This window comes from Eumetopias jubatus, unplaced genomic scaffold (assembly GCF_037043125.1).
Source record: "Eumetopias jubatus isolate StellerSeaLion01/CBP00866 unplaced genomic scaffold, mEumJub1_p1.0 scaffold_7, whole genome shotgun sequence".
Lineage (NCBI taxonomy): Eukaryota > Metazoa > Chordata > Mammalia > Carnivora > Otariidae > Eumetopias > Eumetopias jubatus.
Window position 1 is genome coordinate 86,631,812 of NW_028274813.1, and position 22,111 is coordinate 86,653,922.

Below are 22,111 nucleotides of genomic sequence, written 5' to 3' on the forward strand. Positions count from 1 at the left end.
AAGGAACCAGCTCAAGGCCGAGTGCTTTAGCTGGAGACCCCTTTCCCAGCTCAGGGGCACGCTTCCTGACCGAGGACCTCTCAGGGTGGCTAGTGTGGGGCTTCTGAAGCCTGATCAGGAAGGGAAGGGAGAGAGAAAGGGGTTCTGAAGAAGGTGGGCCAGGCGCAAAGTGCAGGTGTGTGTGGCAGGACAGAGCAGGAGCCCACAGGGAGCCAGTGATTGCCTGGCCTGGCTCCAGGACCTCTGGGCAACAGGAGTTGACCCCCTGTGCCTACATGGGTCTTCCAGGTAAAGAGATGAAAGCAAGGAGACGGATGAGCACATCACCTAAACACTCAGAGCCTGTTTCCTCATCTGCAAAGTGACTCAATACCCTCCAAGATAGAGGGCAACCCTCTGAGGGAATTTCTAAAGCAGGGCCCAATTTCAAGTGAGACTTTGGATGGTCCCCACAGAATTCTTACATTTGTCAGGTCACATGTCCTCGATTTCGATAAAATAGCCAGGGGATTAGAAAATCCAAAATTCCATGATTGACACTACATTTGGGTGATGCAGGTTTAGGTTCTGTAAGGAGGCCCTCAGACTGCGCTCCCAGGCCAGCGGATGTTTGTTCGGCCCCTCGGGGAGCCCCGTGGGAGCAGGAGGGCGGGCCTGGAGTGGGTCAACAGCAGCTCCGACAGGCGGCCCGGTGGGTATTTCCGGGGGCTGGCCCCACAGGCCTCGGCCGGGTCCAGCTGTGGGCGCGGGCTGGGGCGTCTCCAGGGCCGGGGTCTGGTGTGGCCCGGCGCCCGCGACCCGCGGTTAGAGGCACGGCCAGCAGGGGGCACGCGCGGACTGCCCCGCCACGCTCGGCTGCCAGCCCGAAGGCCCAGCCCCAAGGGAGCTCCGAGCCCAGACCTGCGGGCTGCAAGTCTCCAGGGGCCGGACTCACGGTCGGAGAACGGGGGAGGCGCGGCAGGCCCCGCTTCCTCCGGAAAGAAGACGCAGTCGGCCGCGCCAGCTTTCCCGCCTCCGCGGGTGCGCGGCTTCCGCGTGGCAGGGCCGCCCGCTCCACCTCGTCTGGCGCGCTCTTTGTCTCTCCGCGGCTCCCCTCCTCCCAGACGAACGGCTGTTGGCAGGAAATTGGACGCGCTCTTGGGGAGCCGCGCTCCTCCGCGCGGCGGGGAGGGGGCGCCACGCGGCCGGTCGGCTCCGGGTGCCCCCAGCCGGGGCGGGGGTGGCAGGGGATGTTTTGACATCTCGTCAAGGGAAGGAACTTGATGCTTCGAAAGTGCTTTTCACAGCCGGCTTGTGTCTGCTCCAGAACTGATTTATAAACAGAATCTGCGCTTGCTTCGCCTCTCCCTCCCCCGACAGCCCGGGGGGGGGGGGGGGCGGCGCTGGAGGCGCGGACGCGGCTGTGCCTGGCAGGACTGGGTTTATTTATTGCATCTGGCCGGGAGCCGGAGCGGCCCGGGGACTGCGCAAGTTCCCTCTGGCCCGAGCCCTTCCCCTCGTCTCCCCACCCCCACGGCCAGCTCCATCCTTGGGGGGTCTGCCTTCCCAAAGCCACGCACCGGACTCTGGACGGAGCCCGCCGGCGCTTTAGGGGTGGAGGCGGCCAGGGCGCCCCGCAGGCCCGCGTCCTGCCCCACCCCGCATTGACCCAGGGGGAAGGAGTCGGTGGGGAAGGGGGTCGCCACCTGTGCCCTAGGGGCGGAAAAGGCGGGGAGCTGCGGATCTTAAACTCCTCTGGAGACCAGCGGCTCTGAAGCCCCCTTCCTCCAGGGGCTATCCTTTCTCCCCAGGGATTCCTCTGTCCTCGGCTCCAGACCACCTTTTACTCCTTTTACTCCGAGGCCCCAGTAGGCCTTCCCGTTTAGAATAAATTAAGGAATCTCCAGCTTCCACTCGATCTCAGGGAGAGGGGAAGAAAGGTTTGACAGAACAGGTCCCTGGGAGGGGCCACAGCCCTCAGCCAGGGGATGGGCACAGGGCTGGGTCCAGATCTGTCACAGTGCCCGGGCCACCCATCTACAGAGTCCGAATGGCCACGGGGTAGAGCAGGGACATGTGCTCGGCCCCCTTAATGGGCAGCTTGCGGCTGGCGTAGTGGTGCACGATTTCAGGGACGCTGCTGAAGGGTGGGCTGTTCTGGCCCAGCACGTACTTGTGTTCCTTGGTCCGGGACAGCTTCATGTGCATGAAGCCCTGACTGCTCCTGGGAAGAGGAGAGGAGACCCTGGTGAGTAGGGGCCCTCTCCGGTCGCCCTCCCCTCCCCCACCCCTGCAGCAAATGTGGTTGTTCCGAGCCAGCTGTTGTGGAGGTGAGGAGGGAAGGTGGAGGTCAGTCCAGAAAACAGGGAGGAGGCAGAGGGGATTTTGTGAATGGGTAACAGTAGGCATTGGCTTTGTGGTGAGGGCACTAGGCATGCCAAGAATGTGTGTGTAGTGAGTGTAGAGGGCGTGTGCAGGTGGAAACTGGAGCGACCACTCTCCCTGCCCCAAACTCTCGGACCCAGGCACCAGCGCCCTCCAGCCTGTATGGCCAAGGCTGGTCTACCCTCCCCATCTCTGAGCTGTGGGGGACGACACCTGTGGGGGGCTCCTAGTGACTGATGTGGAGACACAAACATCCTTGGCAGGACAGTGTGTGGACAGATGTGACAACCAAGTGAATCTTGGTTGAGGCTCTCTCTTGCAGAAACCAGGGGAGGGGGCGAGCTAGCTAGCTGCTCTGGAGGTCCCTCCCAAATCGGGAAGGCTCCACTGTCTTGTCCCGGGGATATCCCTTTACCCTCCTGCTAACTGGGCCTTGGGCCAAGCCCCCAGCTCCTCTATCCCTTCAGCCCGGGATGACATCATCGATGAGGCTATAACTCCATTCCCTCCCTCAGAGAGGAAAGGCTCCACTGCCTCTCCCAGCTCCCTGACACAATCCAGGAAATTGACATTAGTGCCCGGCCCTGCCCACAGACAAGGACCCTGCTGCTCAGAGCTCTGGCTAGCTCCCAGCTGCCCTGGCACCCTGTCTTAGAGAGAAAGCATGGGGGTGGGGCCAGAGCAAGAACGGCACCTGCCCAAGCTACCACAGGCCCCGTCCACAGGCAAGGAGGAAGCAGTGCATGGGGGAGCCCTGAAGCCTGAATACTTGTCTCTCCAGGCCAGAGCCTACGTGGAGACAAATGAGGGCTCAGAAACTAGTATAGGCGGTAGGACTGGTGAGGGGGGGCCCTCAAAAGAGGTGAGGCTGGCAAACCTTATTTCCCTCCCCTGCCTGGGTACAAAGAAGGCTCTGACTGGACCCATTTCACTGGGCCCACAAGTGGAGATGGAGAGTGGATGACTGAAGAGAGGAAAGTGATGACAGGAAAAAACAGTCCTTTATCACCCACCCTCCCAATTTCTTCTCCCTGCGCCAGGATCCAGTGCCCTAAAGCCTACTGCGGGCCCCAGGCTGGGTGTATGTGTGTAGGGCGGCGGGGGGGGGCGCGGGGGCGGCACGGGCATCCTTCTTCTGGAGGCCTGAGATAACAGCTGAGGCTGACAGTGACCACACAGGCCCTGGGGAAGGGAGCTATGGGCCCGAGGAAAATGTGCAGTCCCTGGGGGCGGGAGAGAAGGGAGGCAGTGAGCAGTCTCCCCGCCCCCCCCCGTCTGCCCTATGCCATGGCCCAGGCCCAAAGCTGTGGGCAGCAGCTTGGCCCTTGCTTTCCCTCACCCTCTCACAGTTTGGGGACAACCCCTACCCACAGTCCACTTGGGATGATCACCTCTCCACAAAACTGCATTATATCTTCTCCTTGAGGGACAGATTTGGCCAAAAAGGGCAATAAAGTGGCAACAAGCCTCCATCTGGATAACTGACCTCCCAGGATAAAGTCCCAAGCTGAGTCCTTGCCCAACCCTCAGGAGCCTGGGTGGGACTAGCTGGGCCGCAGGGCCAGAGCTGACATGGCTTTGGGAGGAAGCTGTTTAATTACCAGTGAAAGCCCTTCCATTACAGAGAACAGAGAAACCATAATTGTATTTCAGAGAATCCATTTATATGCAAACGAGGCTCTGGCAGACAGATGCTGGTGGGGCCAGATCAGCCAGGGCTGAAGCAGCATCCAGGCCTGCCTCCCCTCTTACTCCCCAGGCTAAGGCGGAGCCCTGCCCTGCTCGGTTTAGGGAGCCAGACCCTTGCTATCTAACCCAGCCTTGGACTGTTCCAGACTTGAGGACGGGTGGAGCTATGCAATGGAATAGTGCTGTTCTTGTAGTCAGACTGAACTGAGCTGGGTCCAAATGCTGCTTTTGGCACTTTACTACCTGGTGGCCTTGAGCAAGTCACATACCTCTTTGTATTTCTTTCTGGCTATAAAAAAGAGATTCATCTTGCAGGTTGGTAGTTGGTTTGGAGAGGGTATATACGCTGCTTGGCACATAGTAGATGCTCTATGACTCTTAACTATTAAAGCAATACACATCCTAGTGTTATATCAGATTTTTGACAGATGAACTTTTCCTAAATGCTCCTTTGATTTTATGATAATTTGCAGAGTATGAGAGCTGCAAGAAACCTAAGAGGTACCCATCGATGCATTTTGCAATGGGAGAGACCAAGGCCAGAGAGGTTACATGATTTGCCTACGATCACATAGCTAGTTTTATTAAGCCCAAGAATAAAATTCAAGTTATTTGACTATAGACTGGCATCTTCCCATTATCTTTTAGTTGAAGTTGAATAATTATCCTCAAATGGATCTGTTTAATAGTCCCAAATTTCTGTATATTGCATTTGTTTGAAGTGGGGATATACCTGTATTCTAATATCCCTGGGAAATGTGGTAGGAGGTAGTACAGATGTCCCAGTAGTGATGGGGGGATGTGAATGGACACACCATCTGACAGGCTGCCATGTGGGGTGCAGGCTCTACCAGGCAGAACTCCTGGGTCCCGAGGGGAGGGCTGGCCATTCTACCAGGATGGCCTCGGAGGCCAGTGCTCGTTCTGTGTATATCTGCTCCCTAGGAGGAAGGTTGAAGGGAAGGGAGGGTCCTGCCTCCCCCTCCTCTTCCTGGATCCTTTAAAATGCAGTTATCAGCCACTAGTACCCAGACCTCCTGCCCACTTCTTTCTTCAGAGTGAACAACAGCTTCGTGTCCACTGCCCCACCCTCCCCCCAGGACCCAGCCTCTGCAGGCAAAGTTCCCATCTCTTTGCCTGTGCTTGAAGAACATTTGGACTTCCATTAATAAAGATGATGGCGATAATTTATTTAGCACTTAGCACCATGTTAAGTGCCTCCCATATATTATTTCATTTGATCCTTCCCTATAAGGTAGATATTATTATTCCCCCATTTTATAAGTAAGAAAACTGAGGCCCAGAGAGGTTAAGGGGGCCCCAGGCCACACAGCTAGTAAGTGACAGAAACTTTCTGAGATGGACACTGTAGCTTGACTGTTTCCTCTAATGGACTCTGAGCCCCTTGCGATCTAGGGCTGAGCCTCAGACCGCTCCGAATCCCCAGGGCCTGGCCCAGAGTCAGCAAATGTTCATGGGGATGGAGTTCTCCCCAGCTTGGCTGGGCACGGGGAGAATGTTGGAGTCTCCTCCTGTCCTGCTGGTTGTCTTCCCATGGATTCTCCTTGGTGCCATGGTGACAAGCTAATCCTGCCTAACGCTGGTAGTTGGCCCACCCCTACTCACTTGAGGGACAGAGAGAAATCATTCTTGCTGGTCTCACTGTTGCGCACCAGGTAGCTGGCCTCTTTGCACAGTCGGAGCAGGTTCTCGGCATCTGTTCGACTGATGGCCCCATGGTACCAGCTGAGGACAAGAGAGAGGAAGGGGGGCATCTCTGCTGGGTCCCTCGCCGTCCTGGCCCACCCATTCTGGGTGTCCCCTGCAGGCAAGCCAGTGGCAGGAGGGGAAGGGAGGAGGGGAGAGAGTCCCCAGCTGGACACAGACACTCACACCTGGTTTTCCAGAGGCAGTGCTGGGTCTGTCCACTCCCCAAGGGGGCTGCTGGGCTCCATGCTTAGGGGCTTGGCTGACTTGGGGTTCCCTGCAGAGAGTCGGGGAGGTAGCCGCCCCTTCTCCTCCCGGCCGGGTGACAGGCAGCTCTTCTCAGATCCTTCAAACTGGGCTGTGGGGAATATACCAGTCATAGACTCTGAGGACCTTAGAGATAGAGCCCTGTAGAATAACTGGGGCCCCACCCCCATTTTCTGCCAGAAGGGGTCAAAGGAATGTTCTGGAAGTGTGGGACATGCCCCTGGGCTTGACTGGCTCAGGGGACAGAATCCTGGGTCCACTCCCTCGTTGGGGGTGGGGCTCAGCCCTCCCATGCCACACTGTGCCTACCAGTCTCCAGGCTGTGGGAGGAGAGGGGAGAGGAGCAACATGAGAAACCACTTAAACTTCTCCCTCTGGAGCAGCGGCCTGCCTTCCCCTATGCCATTCCCCCTCGGGGTGGCTTCAGCGCTGATAATATTGTTTCTTTCTCCTCCTCAGAGTTCATTACCGTTCTCCATATCACCCTGCCAAGCCATTCTGTAGAAATGACTTATCGATTTGAGAACAATTATCCGATTCCCCTTGGTGCCATCCTGACAGGCTAATCCTGCCCAAAGCCGCCAGCCGGCCTGCCCCTCCCCCGCCCCCAGGGTTGCTGCCCACAGGCTCCCTGCCCCCACCCCGAGGAGCCCGGCTGAGGCGGCTCTGCCCTCCCAGACCAGGGCAGGCCTGACCACTGAGCCAGCACAGGGCAGGGAGGAAGCCAGTGGTCTACATGAGCGCAGGCACACGCGGGCAGGCGACGGAGACCCTCCTTCATCCTGTATTTACAAAATACCCCTCACACTCAGGCCCAAATGTGCAAACATTCTGTACAAAACTGAACAGAGATGAAGCGTTCAGTGCTTCCTTTCTCATCTGGGCTTTTTCTCTCCTTGGAGCACTTTCAGGACCTTATTGTCTCTCAGTCACCAGATGCAAGGATCAGACCCTTCCCTTACTCGAAGGAGTCAGACACTTCCTATGCTAGCATCACCCCCACCTCAAGAGTTATCTGCATTGCCAAAGGACTGGAGCAGGCAAAATCCTATGCAAAGAAGTGAATTTAAAATAGTGGATTTTTGTGGCATGGTAGGAAAGACATTTGGAAAGGGACTCCTTTAGAAGACACCTTCCCCACACCTTTGGGAGGAAGGAGGAATGTGTGCTTTGTCCCTTCTCTCTTCCCTCCAGGACGAGGGGGATTCTTCCTGGGTTCTCCAAACCCTGCCCCACTTCAGCTCCTCCAACCCAAGCTGACAGGGCCTGAGGCGTGAGAGGACATGTCACCCTGGCCAGAAGCTCCCACAAGACCCACCGCTGCCGTCCTCCAGGCTGGGCTCGGGGAGGGGTGAGGCTGGACCGGAGATGTCCCTGTCCCCGTCAGGCAGGGAGGGGCTGCTGTCCAGCTGTCCCACCGGCGGAGGCCAAGGTAGGTCTTTGATGACCTTAATGTCAACTGGAACCAGTAGCAGCAGGGAGAAGAGGCACAGACAGGGACAGAGACAGAGAGACAGAGAGAGGGAGAGGTTGAGACACCAAAACCCAGAGCCAGGACACAGGACAGCCTAGAAAGGAGGATGGTCAGAGCAGAGGCAGGGGTGGCTTCTGAGGGGGGAGCAGGACTCTCAGAGGGTTGGATGGAGCCACAGTGCCCACACCAGGCTGGCTTAGTCAAAGGGTGGGAGGCACAGGTAGCAAATAGCAGGATGCACAGTCTTGCACTGCCAGCCACGTGGGCCCCCTTCATTTGAACCCTCATAAGCCTTCTGGGCCCAAAGGGACCAGGAGAGGAGGGAGGGAGAGACAACAAGCTGCCCTTGCCTCCCAGCACCCACACCCAGGCTCCCACAGCCTCCTGGCACCCTCAGACTTGCCACCTTTTCCCCACGGCCTGGGAAGTCATGAGCAGCAAGACTGACAGCCCAGCTCCAGGCTGTCAGGAATACTCCGATGTGGGGGCAGATGTTTTATTGAAATTTACCCCCCACACCCTCAATCCTGAGCCTTGACAATTAAGACAGGGATGCCACTGGCGGCTGCAGGACTGCTAACGAGGTTTCCTAATGACGAGCATAGATTTTCCCATTAAGCAATCCAAACAGTATTGATTCTCCAAGGAGGCTTCTGGAGATAAACGGTCCATCCTCAATGGTGCATGCTTTACAGGAAACAAATTAGAAACCTGTGGTTTCCCAGTCTGGCTGCCAGGGTGGGGAGGACAGGGCAGAGAGCTGAGTCCAGCTCCAGGAGGGGTGAGGGGGCCATGGGAGTCCGGGTGAAGTTGAATGGCATTTCCACCCTTTGTGTTCCACTGTATCAAGAATCCGGGGCTAAAGCAATCTCCAGGCTCTCCAGACTGGAACAGCACCCACTCAGACCACCAACACACACCTCCCCAGGCTGGACTCCAGGCCTGGGACAGGAGAAACCTAACCCTCATTCAACAAAGGGGATTTCTCACAACCTCACTCTCCCCGACCAGTTCCTGCTCGTCAGAAATCCCCCTGGGGCACAGGTGCCCCTGGTCTGGCACAGCCTCCTACGGGGGGGGGGGGGGGCGGGGGGCAGTGCACAGCTCTCTGATTCAGGGCTGGGATCTCTAAAGGTTACACACGGCCGTTTTCATTGTCTGGGGGCTTAAATACCTTCCTTTGTTAAGTGTAAGTATTTAACATGTCGCAAGTTTTATCATTTTGTTTGGGAATTTCTTTATTTTAAAATATGCCCTGTCTCCCAAAAGACGGAAGTGGCCTAAGCCTCTTGGCCTCTGAGAGGTGGTGATGCAGGGGAGACCCTTCATCCTCTCGTGCCCGTTCCCTGACCCTGCACCCACCCTGCCCAATTCACCAATCTCTGGGATGCACTCAACTATGCTTCCCTTGAGCCCAGCTTTGGGGACTCCCCGAGCCCCTGGGGTCCACTCCTTCCACTCCCCTGGGCCTGGAGAGCTGTTTAGAGGCCCCAGCAGACCCACCCTCTCCGCCCAGGGCTTACCTGCAAAAGCTTTGGAAATCCGCTCCTTCTTCCACTCCCAGGGCTGGTCATACTCCTCAGGGGGCCTCTCGTCATCCTCTGGCAGCCGGGACTCCCGGGGCCAGGGGGCCCCCTCACCCTCTGGGGTGGCCCCCTCCTCCTCTGGTTCATAGGGTGTGTCATACAGAGGCAGGGGCTGAGCTGCTGTCTCCTTGGAACTCCGGATCTCTGCCAGGGCAAGGCAGGAGGGGAGGTGTGAGAGCAGCCCTGGCTGCCCAGCTCAGCTCCTCCGGCAGCGCCCTCAGCAACACACCAAGCCTCCTTCAGAGGAGATGCCACTGGCTTTGGGGGCCCAGTGGCCACACATCCGGGGTCCCTTGCCCTCAAAACACCTCTGGGGTTCCAAAAAGCAATGGGATCCAATGGAGGCAGGGGCAGAAAAGCACCAGCGTGAAAGACAGAAAAAAGATCTTTAGATGGCCAGCAAGGACTTGGGAAATGAGGCTTATGCATTTTGGAAACTGAGGCAGGGTCCTCTCCTAATCCACCTCCTCTTGGCTACTTAGCTCCAATTTTTTTCCTTGCATCCCAAGTAATATCACTTGACAAACAGAAAATCCTTCTTTGTTGCTCAGATACTGCTGGTCACTCCCTCCGTGAAACTGTCCCCTCTGACAAGTCATGTTCATGGTCGTCCTCTCTGAACACCCCTATTTGGACTCTTTCCCTGGCCCCTCTCTCGGTCTCTGTTCCCCAGAACCAGGTCTGATTCGCCCTCACTCCTTGCCCAGTCTCATGGCACCCTATACACTTCCAGTTGCCATCAAGATCTTTCACTTGAATGTTTCAAACTTGCCACTTTCCCCAGAAGTTCTTCTAGTCTGTTCTGTGATTCTTTTTGGGATCGTTGACCCCAGTGAAAATCTAATAAAAGCTATGGAGCTACTCCCCAGAAAAAATGTGCCAATTTTCACATACAACTGCAGGTCATTTACGGACCTCCGAGGGGGACACACCCCTCTGGTCTAAATTCGGTAGTCACCCTCCCACCTTCTCCCTTTCTGTCCACTATACTGCTCTCCTCGGTCCTGGCCCTCCTTCATTCTCCAAATCCCATCTATTCACCACCAGTACCTGATGACTCTCAGCCTCGTCTCTCCGCATCTAGATTCCTCCACTCTACTGGCTCACGTTTCCATGAGCCCCATGGAAGAACACTCCTGACCGCTCTCTGCCCCCTCACCCCTCTCCCAAGGAGGGAGAGCAGCTTATCTGATCACCAGCGGATGCTCGCTCTCTTTCTCAGCTCTGCCTTCTGGCTCTTTCTCCTCCTGCCCCCCGTGAAGGGGCTTATAGCTGTGCTGCATGGCCCAAGCCTGAGTGGGCAAGTTTAATTCTGTGAAGTATTAAGCAGCCCATTGTGGAGACATAGCTAAGTAATGTTCTCCAATCTACTTTGTCAGTAATAAAGCTGACATAATCTTATCTTCATCTGTCTGTTTCCTTATTCTTACTTCTCAATGATCTCCACGCTCAGGAGGGGAAGAAAGCGGTGCTAATTACTGCTCCCTTAGAGCCTCAGTAATTTCCACAACTGCTAACTCATCTTTCTGATGCCCAGTTCTTCTGGTCTGTTCTGTACACCGAAGCCTCAGTAATCCCCTTAAAATGCCCTATTTGCCCTGTTTCTGTCTTGCTCAAGAATCTACATTGGTTTCCCTCCTCTTCGAGAGCAAGTCCAAATGCCTCATTCCAGCCTTCAAGGCCCTTCACTGCCCCTCGTGGCCTCTCTCATTTGGGCTCCTTGGTATGCCCAACACTAAAACTGTCTGCCCCTGAGCAAACCTTCCTTCCATCCTGCCTTGGGGCCTTGGCTTGGACTGACTCACCCCTGTCCTCCTCTCAGATCACCCCCATTTGTTCTCTTTCCCTGGATCCTCTCTTGACCTCTGCTCTGCTCCCCAGGACCAGGTCTTATTCATTGCTCTCTGCCCCCACTCCTTGACATTGCCATAAAGATGTTTCACTCTGGCATCACATCATCTCAAGGTCACCACCTTCCCTAAAGCTAGTGATTCTCTTTTTGGGTTCCATGACCCCCGGCCCACACCACTATCCTGCCCTCCTGACTATCCTAACTCTATCTGCCTGACTTTTGGTTGTGTGGCCTTCTCTACCACCTCACATATCAGGTACCACAAGTCATTGCTCTTTCTCCAAAATGTCTCTCTTGAAGGCAGTGGCCAAGGACCCAAGGTGGTCCATGGTGGACCCATGGTCTCCAAGGACCCAGTGAAGGGATCATGGAATCAGTCCTTAGTCTTGTGGGTCCCAGAGCCTGTTGTGCAAATACCAAGGCTTCAGAGAGCAATTCCCCTACCCCTGACTCCATCACGCACCAGCCATCATCTTTTGGGCCTCATAGGGCTCCATGTAGCCGTCATTTTCAAGGACCTTCTCTGGGGCTCCCAAAGCTCCTGCTGAGCCTTCACCAGTCTCCTGAACATCAAACGGGTCCGCGTAGTCTTCAAGGATTGCCAACTGTGGGAAGACAGTGAGGAGAGCAGGCTTCAGACATCTGAGAGATAGCTCTGCTACTCCCCAGATGCTCTGTCCATGGGAGTGAGTCCCAAACAGAATGTCTTAGACCCAGAGCCCAAGGTATCCAAGGGCAGGCTCTGAGCTCGAACGGACACAAGCTCTGGCTCTTTCTCTGCAGAGTTCCCCTACTAGATTGCCAGCAGAGTGGCAGATCTCTCTTTTCTGTTAATTTTGTGCCTCTGGGCCATCCCTTAGGTTAAATGGCCAGGATGAGGCTCTAGGGAGGCTTCATTAAGGCCTGCCTCAGTCCAGGTCCAGGCAGGGCGATAGAGGTGTTCAAAACCAGATGGTTCAACAGAGGGGATTAATTCAGAGAGCTGGTTACAAAGGGGTTGGAGTTCAAAGAACAAGTAGGGAATAGCAGGCAACTCAGAGATTAACTTGGTCCACGATGCCTACAAATTCAATCCCAGATGCTGAACAAAGAAAAATTTGCTGACCATCAAGAAAAGAAAAGCCAAATACTCCTTTTATGGCACAATTCTGCTGGGCTATCCTCAGAACATTCATCACCATGTCATGTGCGTATTATTATACTCATTTTAAGGAAATGGAGGCTCAGGGCAGGTAGGGAACAATATGCCCAAGACCATCCTGCCTAAGTGGAGGAACCCAATTGGAAACTGTGCCCTTTGTGCAAAATTATGCTGTCAACCAGCCACGAGTAGGCATGTTGGCCATCCCGGGAGAGAGACCACCTAAGGACAGCCCTGAGGAAAGCCAGGGTTTGCACTCTGCTGAAATCCCCTGGTTCCTGGGGGCCAGGAACAGGAAAGGCATAGCCTTGACCCTCCACATCCCACACTGCCCCTTTCTCCTCCCAGGTGGCTCATGACCAACCCTCTGTCCCTGCTCCAGTCAAGGCAGAGCGAACTGTAAGCCACACACCCTGAGGAAGAGCTCAAGGTGCTCAGGGCGGGGTGCAGTGGAGGACAATAGAGCCTTTCTCCAAGCTGGGCACAGGCTCCTTGAAGGGGGGAGGCCGAGGCGGAGACGGAGCCCAGCCCACCCAGGGCTGCCAGCACCTGAGGGGAAGCACTGCACACTGAGTTGACAGGCATTGACAAGAAGTGGCTCTGGGGCCCGCGGCACGAGGAGGGGCCACTCCTGCCCCTCCTCCATTCTTGGTGTAGGCTTTGGGTCTGGGCCAGATCAGGATTGCGGGAGCCAGTTGAGCAGGGAGGCTGTGGGGTGACTGCCCGCCCAGGGTCAGTGGATCTGGGACCCCTAGCAAAGCAGAGATGGAGAAAGGAAATTGCCCCCCTGACAGACCTCTCATGCATGTTCCTTGGGCCCCCCCCCATGAGCCCCTCTAGGGGTCTCTGAAGCACATCCCAACGACTCCTACCATCTCCCCCTTCAGTTCTTCAGCCCCTACCATGTTCCACCTTGTTCCACCCAAGCCCCCCAGTTCCTTCACCTCCCTCAAATCTCTACCTGCTTCTGAGAAGACCACCATCTCAGGTCATACCATCCCCACCATCAGCTCATCCACTAGCCTACAGTTCTTTGTTGTTTCTGTGTCTCAAGCTCTAAGAAGCACCTGGCTCACAGCAGGTACTAGAAAAATGTTGCTACTAGATCACTGCCTATCTCCCCTTGGCGCTCTCCACCCCCAGTCCTCTTTCCTCCAGGAAGCAGAGAAAAGAAATCCACTCCCACCCCAAGCTGCTTCCTCCCAGGCCTACTAGCACCCACAGCCGCACCCACCTGACTAAGGGGGCTCTGGAGTTGGCAGCGGGCACCCAGCCTCACGCTCCTATGTGGCAGCTACTTAACAGTAACTGAGTCACTGGACGTGCCATCCTTAAACAGTGTAATGCCCACAAGAAAAAGTCCAAAGTTAAAGGGATTTAAAGATTCTACTTTTCTCTTCGGTTTCTCCCTACCCACCTTGGATCATTCTGTTACCTGAAAGTTCTGGGCTTTGTTTCTTACCAAAAGAAGCTTTCCCTCTGCCTGCATTAGATGATTTTCTTTCTTCAGAAAGCCTTTCCATTCTCCCCCCAGGTATGGTTAGGTGCCTCTGTGCTAGGCTATTATTACACTGTGTAGTAAATACTTGTTTTATCATCTGTCTTCCTGTAGACCGTGAGCTTCCTGAGGGTAGGAACCATGTTTACTGCTAAATACCCAGTGCCTAAAAGTGCTCAGTAGATATTTGTTAAGTTAGTTCACATAAACCAGGAAGAATGGACAAAGGAAGCACTTTTCCTTGTTTATTCAGAAGAGAAAGGCATCATGAATCCAGCGGGGAGGTGGCGGGGCACTGAGTCCCGGAGCTGCTCAGTGAGAAGTGCCTGGCCTAAGCTCCAGTCCCCCCAACTCTACAGAGCTCCCCCCAACAGTCCTTCCCACTGGAGTCCTGGGCTGGACTTGAGCTGTGACCCCTCCCAGGCCCAGCATGGGCCTCCTGAGGGCCAGCCCACGATGCCTGCGGGCACCCAGGTGGCACCTCTGTGGGCAGCTCAATGGCTCCTCTGTTCCATCCCTAACTCCACACCCTGCTCCAGGAAACCCTAGCCCCCCGCCCTGGGCACGTCACCCAGAGAAGCCACCCACAGGGCTGGGAGTCAGGAGCAGAAGCAGAAACACCTGCTGGGAAGGTTGGCAAGATGGGCACCCACCCTGGGCACATAGGATCCCTGTCAGAGGCCAGGCCTGCCTTCCCAGTGGTTTCTAGGTCATGTGAGGAGGCAAAACTGCTCAGTGGGGGGGGGAGAGGGAGCTGCCTCCACAGGCTTCTGACACCTTTGCTCTATCATGATTTATTTTGCTTATGGGACCTTTACCTGACTACTGTACTCACTGTTGTATACCGCATCCATCACGGGGCCTGGCACGAGGTAGGTGCTCAGTGCACATTTCCTGGATGTTCAAAAGGCCTCCCTCTCTCAGACTCTATCTTCTGGAGCGACACAGGCTCTCAGATCCCCATTCACCCCAACTCTGACCACTCTCACAGGCCAGTAGCCACTGTAGGAGCAGGCTGTCTGGAGAACCAACATTTAATGGGGATCAAAGCCTCTGGTTCAAGGGCAGAAGGGAAGAACTGGCAGGGAAGGTACCTAAAACCAGGGCTAATATTTAGGCAAACCCTCTAGTAGACAGAATGCTACTGAAAGGCTGAAATAATTCCAAACTAGTAGGCAAGTAGCTGCTGCTCAGACGCCCCCTTATCCCCATGCCTCCTGCCAACCAGATCCGCTCCCTCCTGCCATCCAGCAGGCTCCAGACCCGGCTCTTGTGCCTGTTCCTACTGGGCAGTGCCCCTCCCAGAGCAGCTGTCCGGCTTTGAGTCTCCTTCCTGCCCAAGCCTCTCCTGAGATAGCTGGCAGGCCCACCATCTGGTGTGACCCTCCGCTCTACAGCTGGGCCCTGCTAGGAGTTCCTGACCCCACCCATGGGGCTTGCCAGTCCAGGGGGGAGCTAGGAGGGGGCACAAGTCACAGGATTTGGGCTCTGCAAGGTCCCCAAAGTCTATCCCTGCCCCTTTCCTCCATGTCTTCAGTTGACATTTAATGTCTGGAAGCCTCTGGTTTTTCACCTGTAGAATGGGGATGGTATTAGTACCTACCTCAAGAGGACAATGAGCGTCAAAGTCCTTAGTTCAGAGGCTGGAATGCAGTCGGTGCTCAATAGATGTTAGCCCTGCTGCTGTGATCTCTTCTATTCAGACACTAAAGCCCAGAGTTTAGGTGCCTGACAGGGTACACAGATGGTGGCCATAGAGACAAGGCTAGGACCCAGGTCTCCTGACTCTCAGTGCCTTGCTGCAGATTTTCCAGACAACTTGAGAAATGTAGCATCTTCTCTCCTCTCCTTGTAGATTTAAAATACACTCTTAGCACGTTAAAGGCTCTGAGAAATCGTGTAGCAGAGAGCTGTCTAATTTTGTTTAACTCGGCATTTCTCCAAAGTATTTAACCGTGAAATCCGTTTTCCGCTGCAAGTCTGTCAGTTTTGGAAATGGTATACTATTTACCTTTCCCAAGATCAAACTTTCTGCACCCTCTTGCCACTTATTAGAATGCCTTTCCCAATTTTATCTGCCATGGAAACTCCTTCGCATGAAACAAATTTGTTCTCATCTTTTTCTAATTACAAAGAAATGTCATGCTTATAAGACGTTCAAACATCACAGACACACAATGGATGTCGACAACCCTTTTAAGGTGTGTCTGGGGCCACCTGAGGACTGGGTGGCAAGTGCTGGCCTTCAGGTTCGGGAAATGGTGAACTCAGCACGGGATGCACTCTCCATTCCTTCTCTGAGTCTCCTTCCCCTTGTTCCTCAGCAAATGCTCGGTGAACACCTCCCGTCTCCTGTCTGCAGGGCTCCCCAGAGGTGCCACGGTCCCACGGTACGGTGTTGGCAGCCAGCCTGCCGTCAGGCTGCCTGGCTGTGCACCTCAGCTCTCCTACTTACCAGCTGTGAAACCATGCAAATGTGACTCAACACTCCTGTGCTTCAGTCTCCCTATATTTAACCTGGGGATAATAACAGAATCTTCTTCGTAGGGTCGCTGTCAGAAGCAACTGGTCTAAAACACATCAGCTGCTTCAAATTGGTACCAGGCACACGGTAGGTACTAACTAGGTAACTGTCTGCCATTATATGATTAAAGATGAAAAGACCAAATTTCCGGGTCCTCCAGGAGCTCACAGTGAAAGCCACAAAGGGAGCTCCAAGAGTGCGGCACCTCGAGGTGCTGTGAAGCCCCGTGGCTGCGCCCCAGGCTCTGGAGGTACCGCAGGCTCACTGCACGCGGGGACTGGGCTCCCCTGCTGCTCTCGCATAGTGTCCCACTGGTCCGCAGCGCCCTGGCTGTTCCCAGCTCCCAACAGGTGGAGTGCCAGGGCTGACTGAGGTGTCACTGAGTCACTGGCCAAGCCAACAAGCTGCAGATGCCTTCCCGAAAGAGTGAGTGCCACAACGTGAGGAGGCGGCAGTGGGAAGAGTGGATGGGCCCGCCATAAAATGCGCCAGTAGCCAGCAAGGCCTCAGCAGTAAAGCTGAGCACCAGTGGCAGCAAAGATGGCCCGCCCAGGCCCCAAAGGGTTAAGAGCTCTAACCAGTCCACAAAGGTCCCTTCACCTGGACCCTTCTGTTTTCCTCCCCCTGCCTCCACCGGAGGACATGTGCAAGATAAATAGATCAGAACTCCAGACTCTGTGGAAGTCATAAGAAGGAAAATTAAAGCAAGACCAAACAAACTCAAAAAAGGCAAGGACCAGGTTTTGTAGGTGGTGAGTCCCTTCAGCGCCCAGGCCAGTGTCACTTAATGCTATAGAAATCCTCAGTGAACAATGGCTAAGGCACTATCCTGCAGCAGCCCCTACCCGCCCTCCTGATCCCAGGGCAGGGATGTCTTGTTTGACTTCGGACACCCTCAAAGTCTCCTTCCCTTTCCTCTTTCTACCTGTCTTCTCACTTGTTTCTAAATTTGGGCCTGGAAGATCCAAGTCCACATGGACACCACGTATGAGGTGTATCTATTTTTTAAAGTTCTTGATATTTTGGGCCCTATGAACTCCTGTGAGAATCTGGGAGCTGTAAGCCTTTTCCCAGAAAAATGCTAATGCACCCAAATATTTGCACACAATTTCTGGAGGTTCATGAACCCCAGAAGCTTCTCCATGAGCTAAGAACAAGAGCCCTGGTTTCAATGCATCCAGGGTGCCTGTCTTATTGTTCACATCATCTCTTTCACTGTCTCTCTGTCACACACACACACACACACACACACACACACACATCTTGGCAGGATGGAGGCAAAGGACAATGTGCAGATGGTCACAGGCAGCTCAAAGCTTCATCCAATTAGGCCCCCTTTCCCATCCCCATCCCCCTTTCCTAATTAGACCAGGTTTTTCCTGTTGCAGATCTGAGAAAAGGGAGCAAAGCAAGGAAGGCCCAGTTTTCTCACCCCTCTGCCCAAGTGTGGCCTGGAGGCCAGACAGGGCCCAGCACGATGAGGGAATTCTTCCTATGGCCAGACGGTGAGGCCCTGCCTGCCTGGTCCAGGGTGCGGCTCCCACTGCTCCCACACCTGCCCTGCCAGGCCTGCCCAGATGGCACCCTTGCCCCCTTGCCAAATGCGGCAGTGGGCCTCAGGGAGGGCCAGCAGCCAGAGCCCTGCATGGGGAGACACTAACGGTCTTAAGCTCCCTGGGCCTCTCAGGGTCCTGCCTAAATCCCCATTCTCTCCTGCCCCCCCACATTCACTTTCCACGGGGCTCGTTCCCCCTCAATCTTCTCATCACGGAAGTATTTCCACCCATTTCGTCAAACCTCACAACCCAGGCCCTCTCACAGGGTTCGGGTCCTCCCGGCACCAGCCACTGGGCTCCAGGAGAAGAAGAAAAGGGGGCCAGCCTATGGCACATCCTGGTCTGCAGTCCCTACCTCGCCTCAGAAAGTGACCCCAAAGCAAAGGGCCAAGAAGACCTGCCTGGCTGAGAGGAGAGGAACAGAGAATCGAGACAAAACACCTCACAGAACAGAAACTCCAGATGAACAGGCCGGCTCACTGTTCAGGGACAGCAACCTGGGTTTAGGATAAGGGGCCCAGGGACCTAGCCTGTATTCGTCCTAAGGGAAAACTCTGGGATCCCCCCAACTCTGCTCTTAAACGAGTGGAGCTGCTCTCTCTCAATGGTGGGAGGCTCCAGGTCAGGGCCCGCAGAGACAATGTCCCTGCCCCTGAGCCAGTTTGGATGGCATCCTGGATCCTTCTCATCACACCCACTAAAGAAACCACAGATTGTGTAGCTCCTGGGAGATCCTGCTGGATTTCATTCCTGCCCCTACAGCTGACAAAGGAGTCAGACACCTCTTGGGCCCTAGGGTCTGAACAGCCCACAGATCACAGGGCCGACCCAGGTTGAGGAATGGATGCCCTCGGTGAGAAGAGGCTATGGATCATCCACGGTTGTGTGGATGCAGCCCCTTCCTTGCAGGTCTCTGTGGGGAAATGTACAAAAGGGAGCTGTTGTTAAGGGAGTCTCTGACCTTCAGGTCACCCTAGCAATGGGCATATTTCATTCACCCCTTTTTATGCCAAGCATGTCAGGCACTTGGGAGATACAGACATGAGGAGCCCATGGCTTGGGGGGCAGCCTGTTAGGCTATTCCAAGACTGCAGAGAGGAAGGCCAGGGACAGCTCAGGCCCATGTGCCAACGGGCAGTGGTCAGGGAGAAGGACACTAACTGGTCAATAGTGAGAACAAGGCCTAACGCTCCCTGTGCCTCACTGCCACCACCACCTCACATCGCCCAACAGTGGGCGACAATGAGGAAGGAGAGGAGCTGAAGGACGCGATGAAAGCACAGCCTCCTTCCACAGGCTAAGGATCCTGGCCCAGGATGGGCAGTCATGCCCCATGGCAGGAACTAGGGGAAAAATAATTCACATTCCTGAGGCTTCTGCTCTGACCCCGACACATCTTTCTTATCCAGGAAATCGGGCAGAACGGCGCTCTCTCCAAAGGCTTAACACGGGAGCCAATGGATTCAGACAGCAACTTTGCTCTCCAATCAAATAAAACTGTGTTCTCCACTGAAGAAAGGGATTAGGCCCCGAGCTGAGCTTCCAGGGTTGCGTGAGGAAGGGACAACAGAGCCAGGGCAGCCCACAGAGTCACTGTCGTGGAACTTAGGGCTAGAGGGACCTGGAGATGGCTTTCAGCTATCAAGGAGGGAGAAGGCTGAATTGGGGTTGGGCAAGGGATGGCTTCTCCACCAGAGCCTCTGAGGCACCGTGGATGTTCTCCAGAACAGTGAATGCCCAGCTTTCCCTTCATCCCATGCCTGCAGGTACCCCAAAGGCTCTGGCCTCCCTCAGAATGGGCCCGGGAAAGGGGAGGCCAGGAGGAGACAAGTGGGCTCAGCTGCTCAGCCCCTTCTGGGCAACAGGTTCTAAGCACTGACTGCCCCCTCACCTGGGGGGACAAGGGAAGAAGTGCAGGAGTGGGCCTGCCTGGACCTCAGTGGTCAGTATCCTTGGTGAAGAGCTACATTCCGCTTGTTCTGGCTTCCTGAGAACAACAGTCCACCTGGCTCCAGTACCACACTGGGTAAGGCAAAGGCCAGCTCTTGCGGTAGCCACAGGGAGAAACCCCAGCGCCCCCCCCCTTCCTGGGGCTCCAGCACCTGCAGGGAGGCTTGGGCTCCCTGAGGAGGAGGAATGGAGCTCTGTGCTGCCTCTGCCCCGGGGGGAGGGGTCAGAGATCAAAGGGCAGGGAGGCCATAAACTGCCGTAGCGTAGGGTGGGGGGGGGGTGCTCAAATTCCGTTAGAATAAAGCTCGCTGATTAGGCCCCGGGAGGAGGCGGAGGACTGAGATGGGGAGGGCAGAGCCCGTGAGGAAGAGGGCCACTGGTCCCGGGGCGATAACAGGGACAGAAGCAGAGTTTGGGGCGCACGTCGCAGATTAGTCGAGAATTTGAACAAAGGTGGTTGAAGGCTCCGAGCCCCCGGGTCAAGGATTAAAATCTTGTCCGCCAGGAACCGTGACATTGAGGGGCCCAGGCCGGGCCCCGGCCAGACCACCTTTGTCCCTCTTGAAAGCCCCAGACCTCCTACCACCTCTCCTCCCGGCCACCCCCGCCCCGGCGCAGCACTCACCCGGTCGCTACTGGCGGGGTGTCCAGAGATCCGCTCCTCGGGAGGGGGCGCTGGGGGGCCAGGGGTCTCGACCCGAATAAGGCGGTGGGGAGGCGAGCCGTGGCGCGGGGGCGGTGTGGGGCCGGGAACCGCGGCGGTGGCTGGGGCAGCAGCGGAGCTGGACGGCCCCCCAGAGTAGGGGTCTTCGAAGTCGCGCTCCCTCTGCAGCCGGTAGGCGGCCAGGATGTCCGGGGGTGGCGCAGGGGGCGCGGCCGGGGAGGGTGCGGGGGGACGGTAGTCCGGCTCCGGGGGCGCCGGCTTGCCCCCACCTCCGCCGCCGCCCCCCCCGCGGAAGCCCAGGTGCTCCCGGAGCCACTTGGCCACTCCGCCACTGCCGCCCCCTCCAGGGCCGGCTCCCGCTCCCCCGGCGCCCCGGCGCGACCCCCCCGGGCCGCTCCCCGCGCTCCCCTGTGCCCGCTGCCCCGGGCCGGAGCCCGCTGGAGGAGCTCCGCTCAGTAACATGGGGCCAGCCAGACTGAGCGAGGGGAGCTCTGTGGCCCGGCGGGGGGCGGGGGCGGGGGCGGAGCTCCGCCGGACGGCGGGAGGGGGCGGGGTTCGTCAGTAACAAGGGAGGGGCGGGGTTCCGCTCCCTATCGGGGTCTACCTCCCCCTGCCAGGGAAGAGAAGACGGGGTGCGGGTTTCCAGCCGGGGTGGACGCACGAGAAGTAAGTGGGCGACCCCAAGGCAGGGGATGCGAATCCTGGACTGAAGGTGAATCCTCCACGTGTCCCCACACGTGCCCCTGTGGGGGCGCACCTGTCTCCATCTGTTCCCCCTCCCCAGCTCACGCGCGGCGCCTCACAATCCTGGTTTCCCAGTCCTTGGACGCCTACCGTCCCTCCCCTCCCTTCCCCCAAGGCTTCCTAACTGGGAAATATCCCAAGAGGAAAAGCTAGGGAGGGCGAGGGAAGGGGCTGTTCCATAAGATGTGTCTGTAACAATCCCCTCTCTTCTGTGTACCGTGGGAGCCCCACCTACCTCCTCCCATCCAACTGCTCCCACTGCATTGCTTCCCAGTCCAGGCAGGCATGTCTCACATCACAGATAATCAACTCTCTAGTGATACCCACTTCTCTCGTATCGTTTCCACACACGCCCTCCTTCCATGCAAACAGCCCTCACACGAACGCCTCGCACCCACCGGCGCAGCCGCTAGGAGCAGGCCCACCCGGCCCTGACGGCAGCGTGCACACACGCAGAAATCCCTTCGAGTCAAATCCCAGGTTTCATTGTCAATCAGGTTAGTGACAGAATAGAAACAGACAAGTCAATAAATCAAGTCTAGAAACAGTTCCAATGTTGTCTATCACAAAACCCTTATCCTCTCGAGGCTCGGATGCTCAAGCGACAGGCATTTTTGTCTTAGAAATAAAGCCAGTTTCCCCACAGAAATAGTGTAGACCCGAAGCAAACGCCAACATTTGCTTTTGGCTCTGCTGGGGAGGTAGCAGCTTCACGTCCTCATCATCCCCCTGGGCACTGCCTCAGAGTCTCTCTCACCCTTGGGCTCACATCTGCCATGGGAGGGAGCAAAGAGCCACATTAGGCCCCAAAGGGAAGGGGGCTCAGAGGTGGGGGGGAGTAAGAGAAAGATGTGATGGCAAAACTGTGAATCCCCTAGGAATCCCAGAGCCCCGGTCTCCAAATGTTTGTTGGGTTTCTGCTTTGTGCCTCTTCTAGTTGGCATCATAGGACAGTGCTTCTCAAACTTTAATGTGAACACAATCACCTAGGGAACTTGTTACACTGCCGTTTCTGATTCTGTACATCTAGCTGGGGTGGGGTCCCGGACTGTAGTTCTAACAGGCTCACAGGTTATACAGACGCTGCTGGTCCCC

The 22,111-nt window shown here is 56.0% G+C and overlaps 1 protein-coding gene across 4 annotated transcripts; it reads right to left on the reverse strand.

Annotated features, from left to right (window-relative positions):
* Positions 1-1,452: 1,452 nt before the first annotated feature.
* Positions 1,453-20,734, reverse strand: SHF (Src homology 2 domain containing F). 4 transcript variants are annotated; one of them, XM_088025107.1, is made up of 7 exons: positions 20,234-20,734; positions 11,403-11,544; positions 9,025-9,231; positions 7,346-7,486; positions 5,947-6,118; positions 5,680-5,799; positions 1,453-2,203 (listed from the first exon to the last, which is right to left on the reverse strand). In XM_088025107.1, the coding sequence occupies exons 1-7, from the start codon at positions 20,732-20,734 to the stop codon at positions 2,017-2,019; spliced, it is 1,470 nt and encodes a 489-aa protein (XP_087881233.1). In that variant the 3' UTR covers positions 1,453-2,016. The 4 variants fall into 4 exon arrangements, with proteins under 4 accessions (XP_087881233.1, XP_027982485.2, XP_087881235.1 ...); XM_028126684.2 differs by lacking the exon at positions 7,346-7,486; XM_088025109.1 differs by lacking the exons at positions 5,947-6,118; positions 7,346-7,486 and having other exon boundaries at positions 5,680-5,875.
* Positions 20,735-22,111: the final 1,377 nt, after the last annotated feature.

Coding starts and splice junctions, on each gene's coding strand:
- SHF (XM_088025107.1), bottom strand. CDS start 20,734: ATGTTACTGAGCGGAGCTCCTCCAGCGGGCTCCGGCCCGGGGCAGCGG. Junction 11,545..20,233: donor ACCCCGCCAGTAGCGACCGG/GTGAGTGCTGCG, acceptor GTCTTCCCACAG/TTGGCAATCCTTGAAGACTA. Junction 5,800..5,946: donor CTGCCTCTGGAAAACCAGGT/GTGAGTGTCTGT, acceptor TCTTGTCCTCAG/CTGGTACCATGGGGCCATCA.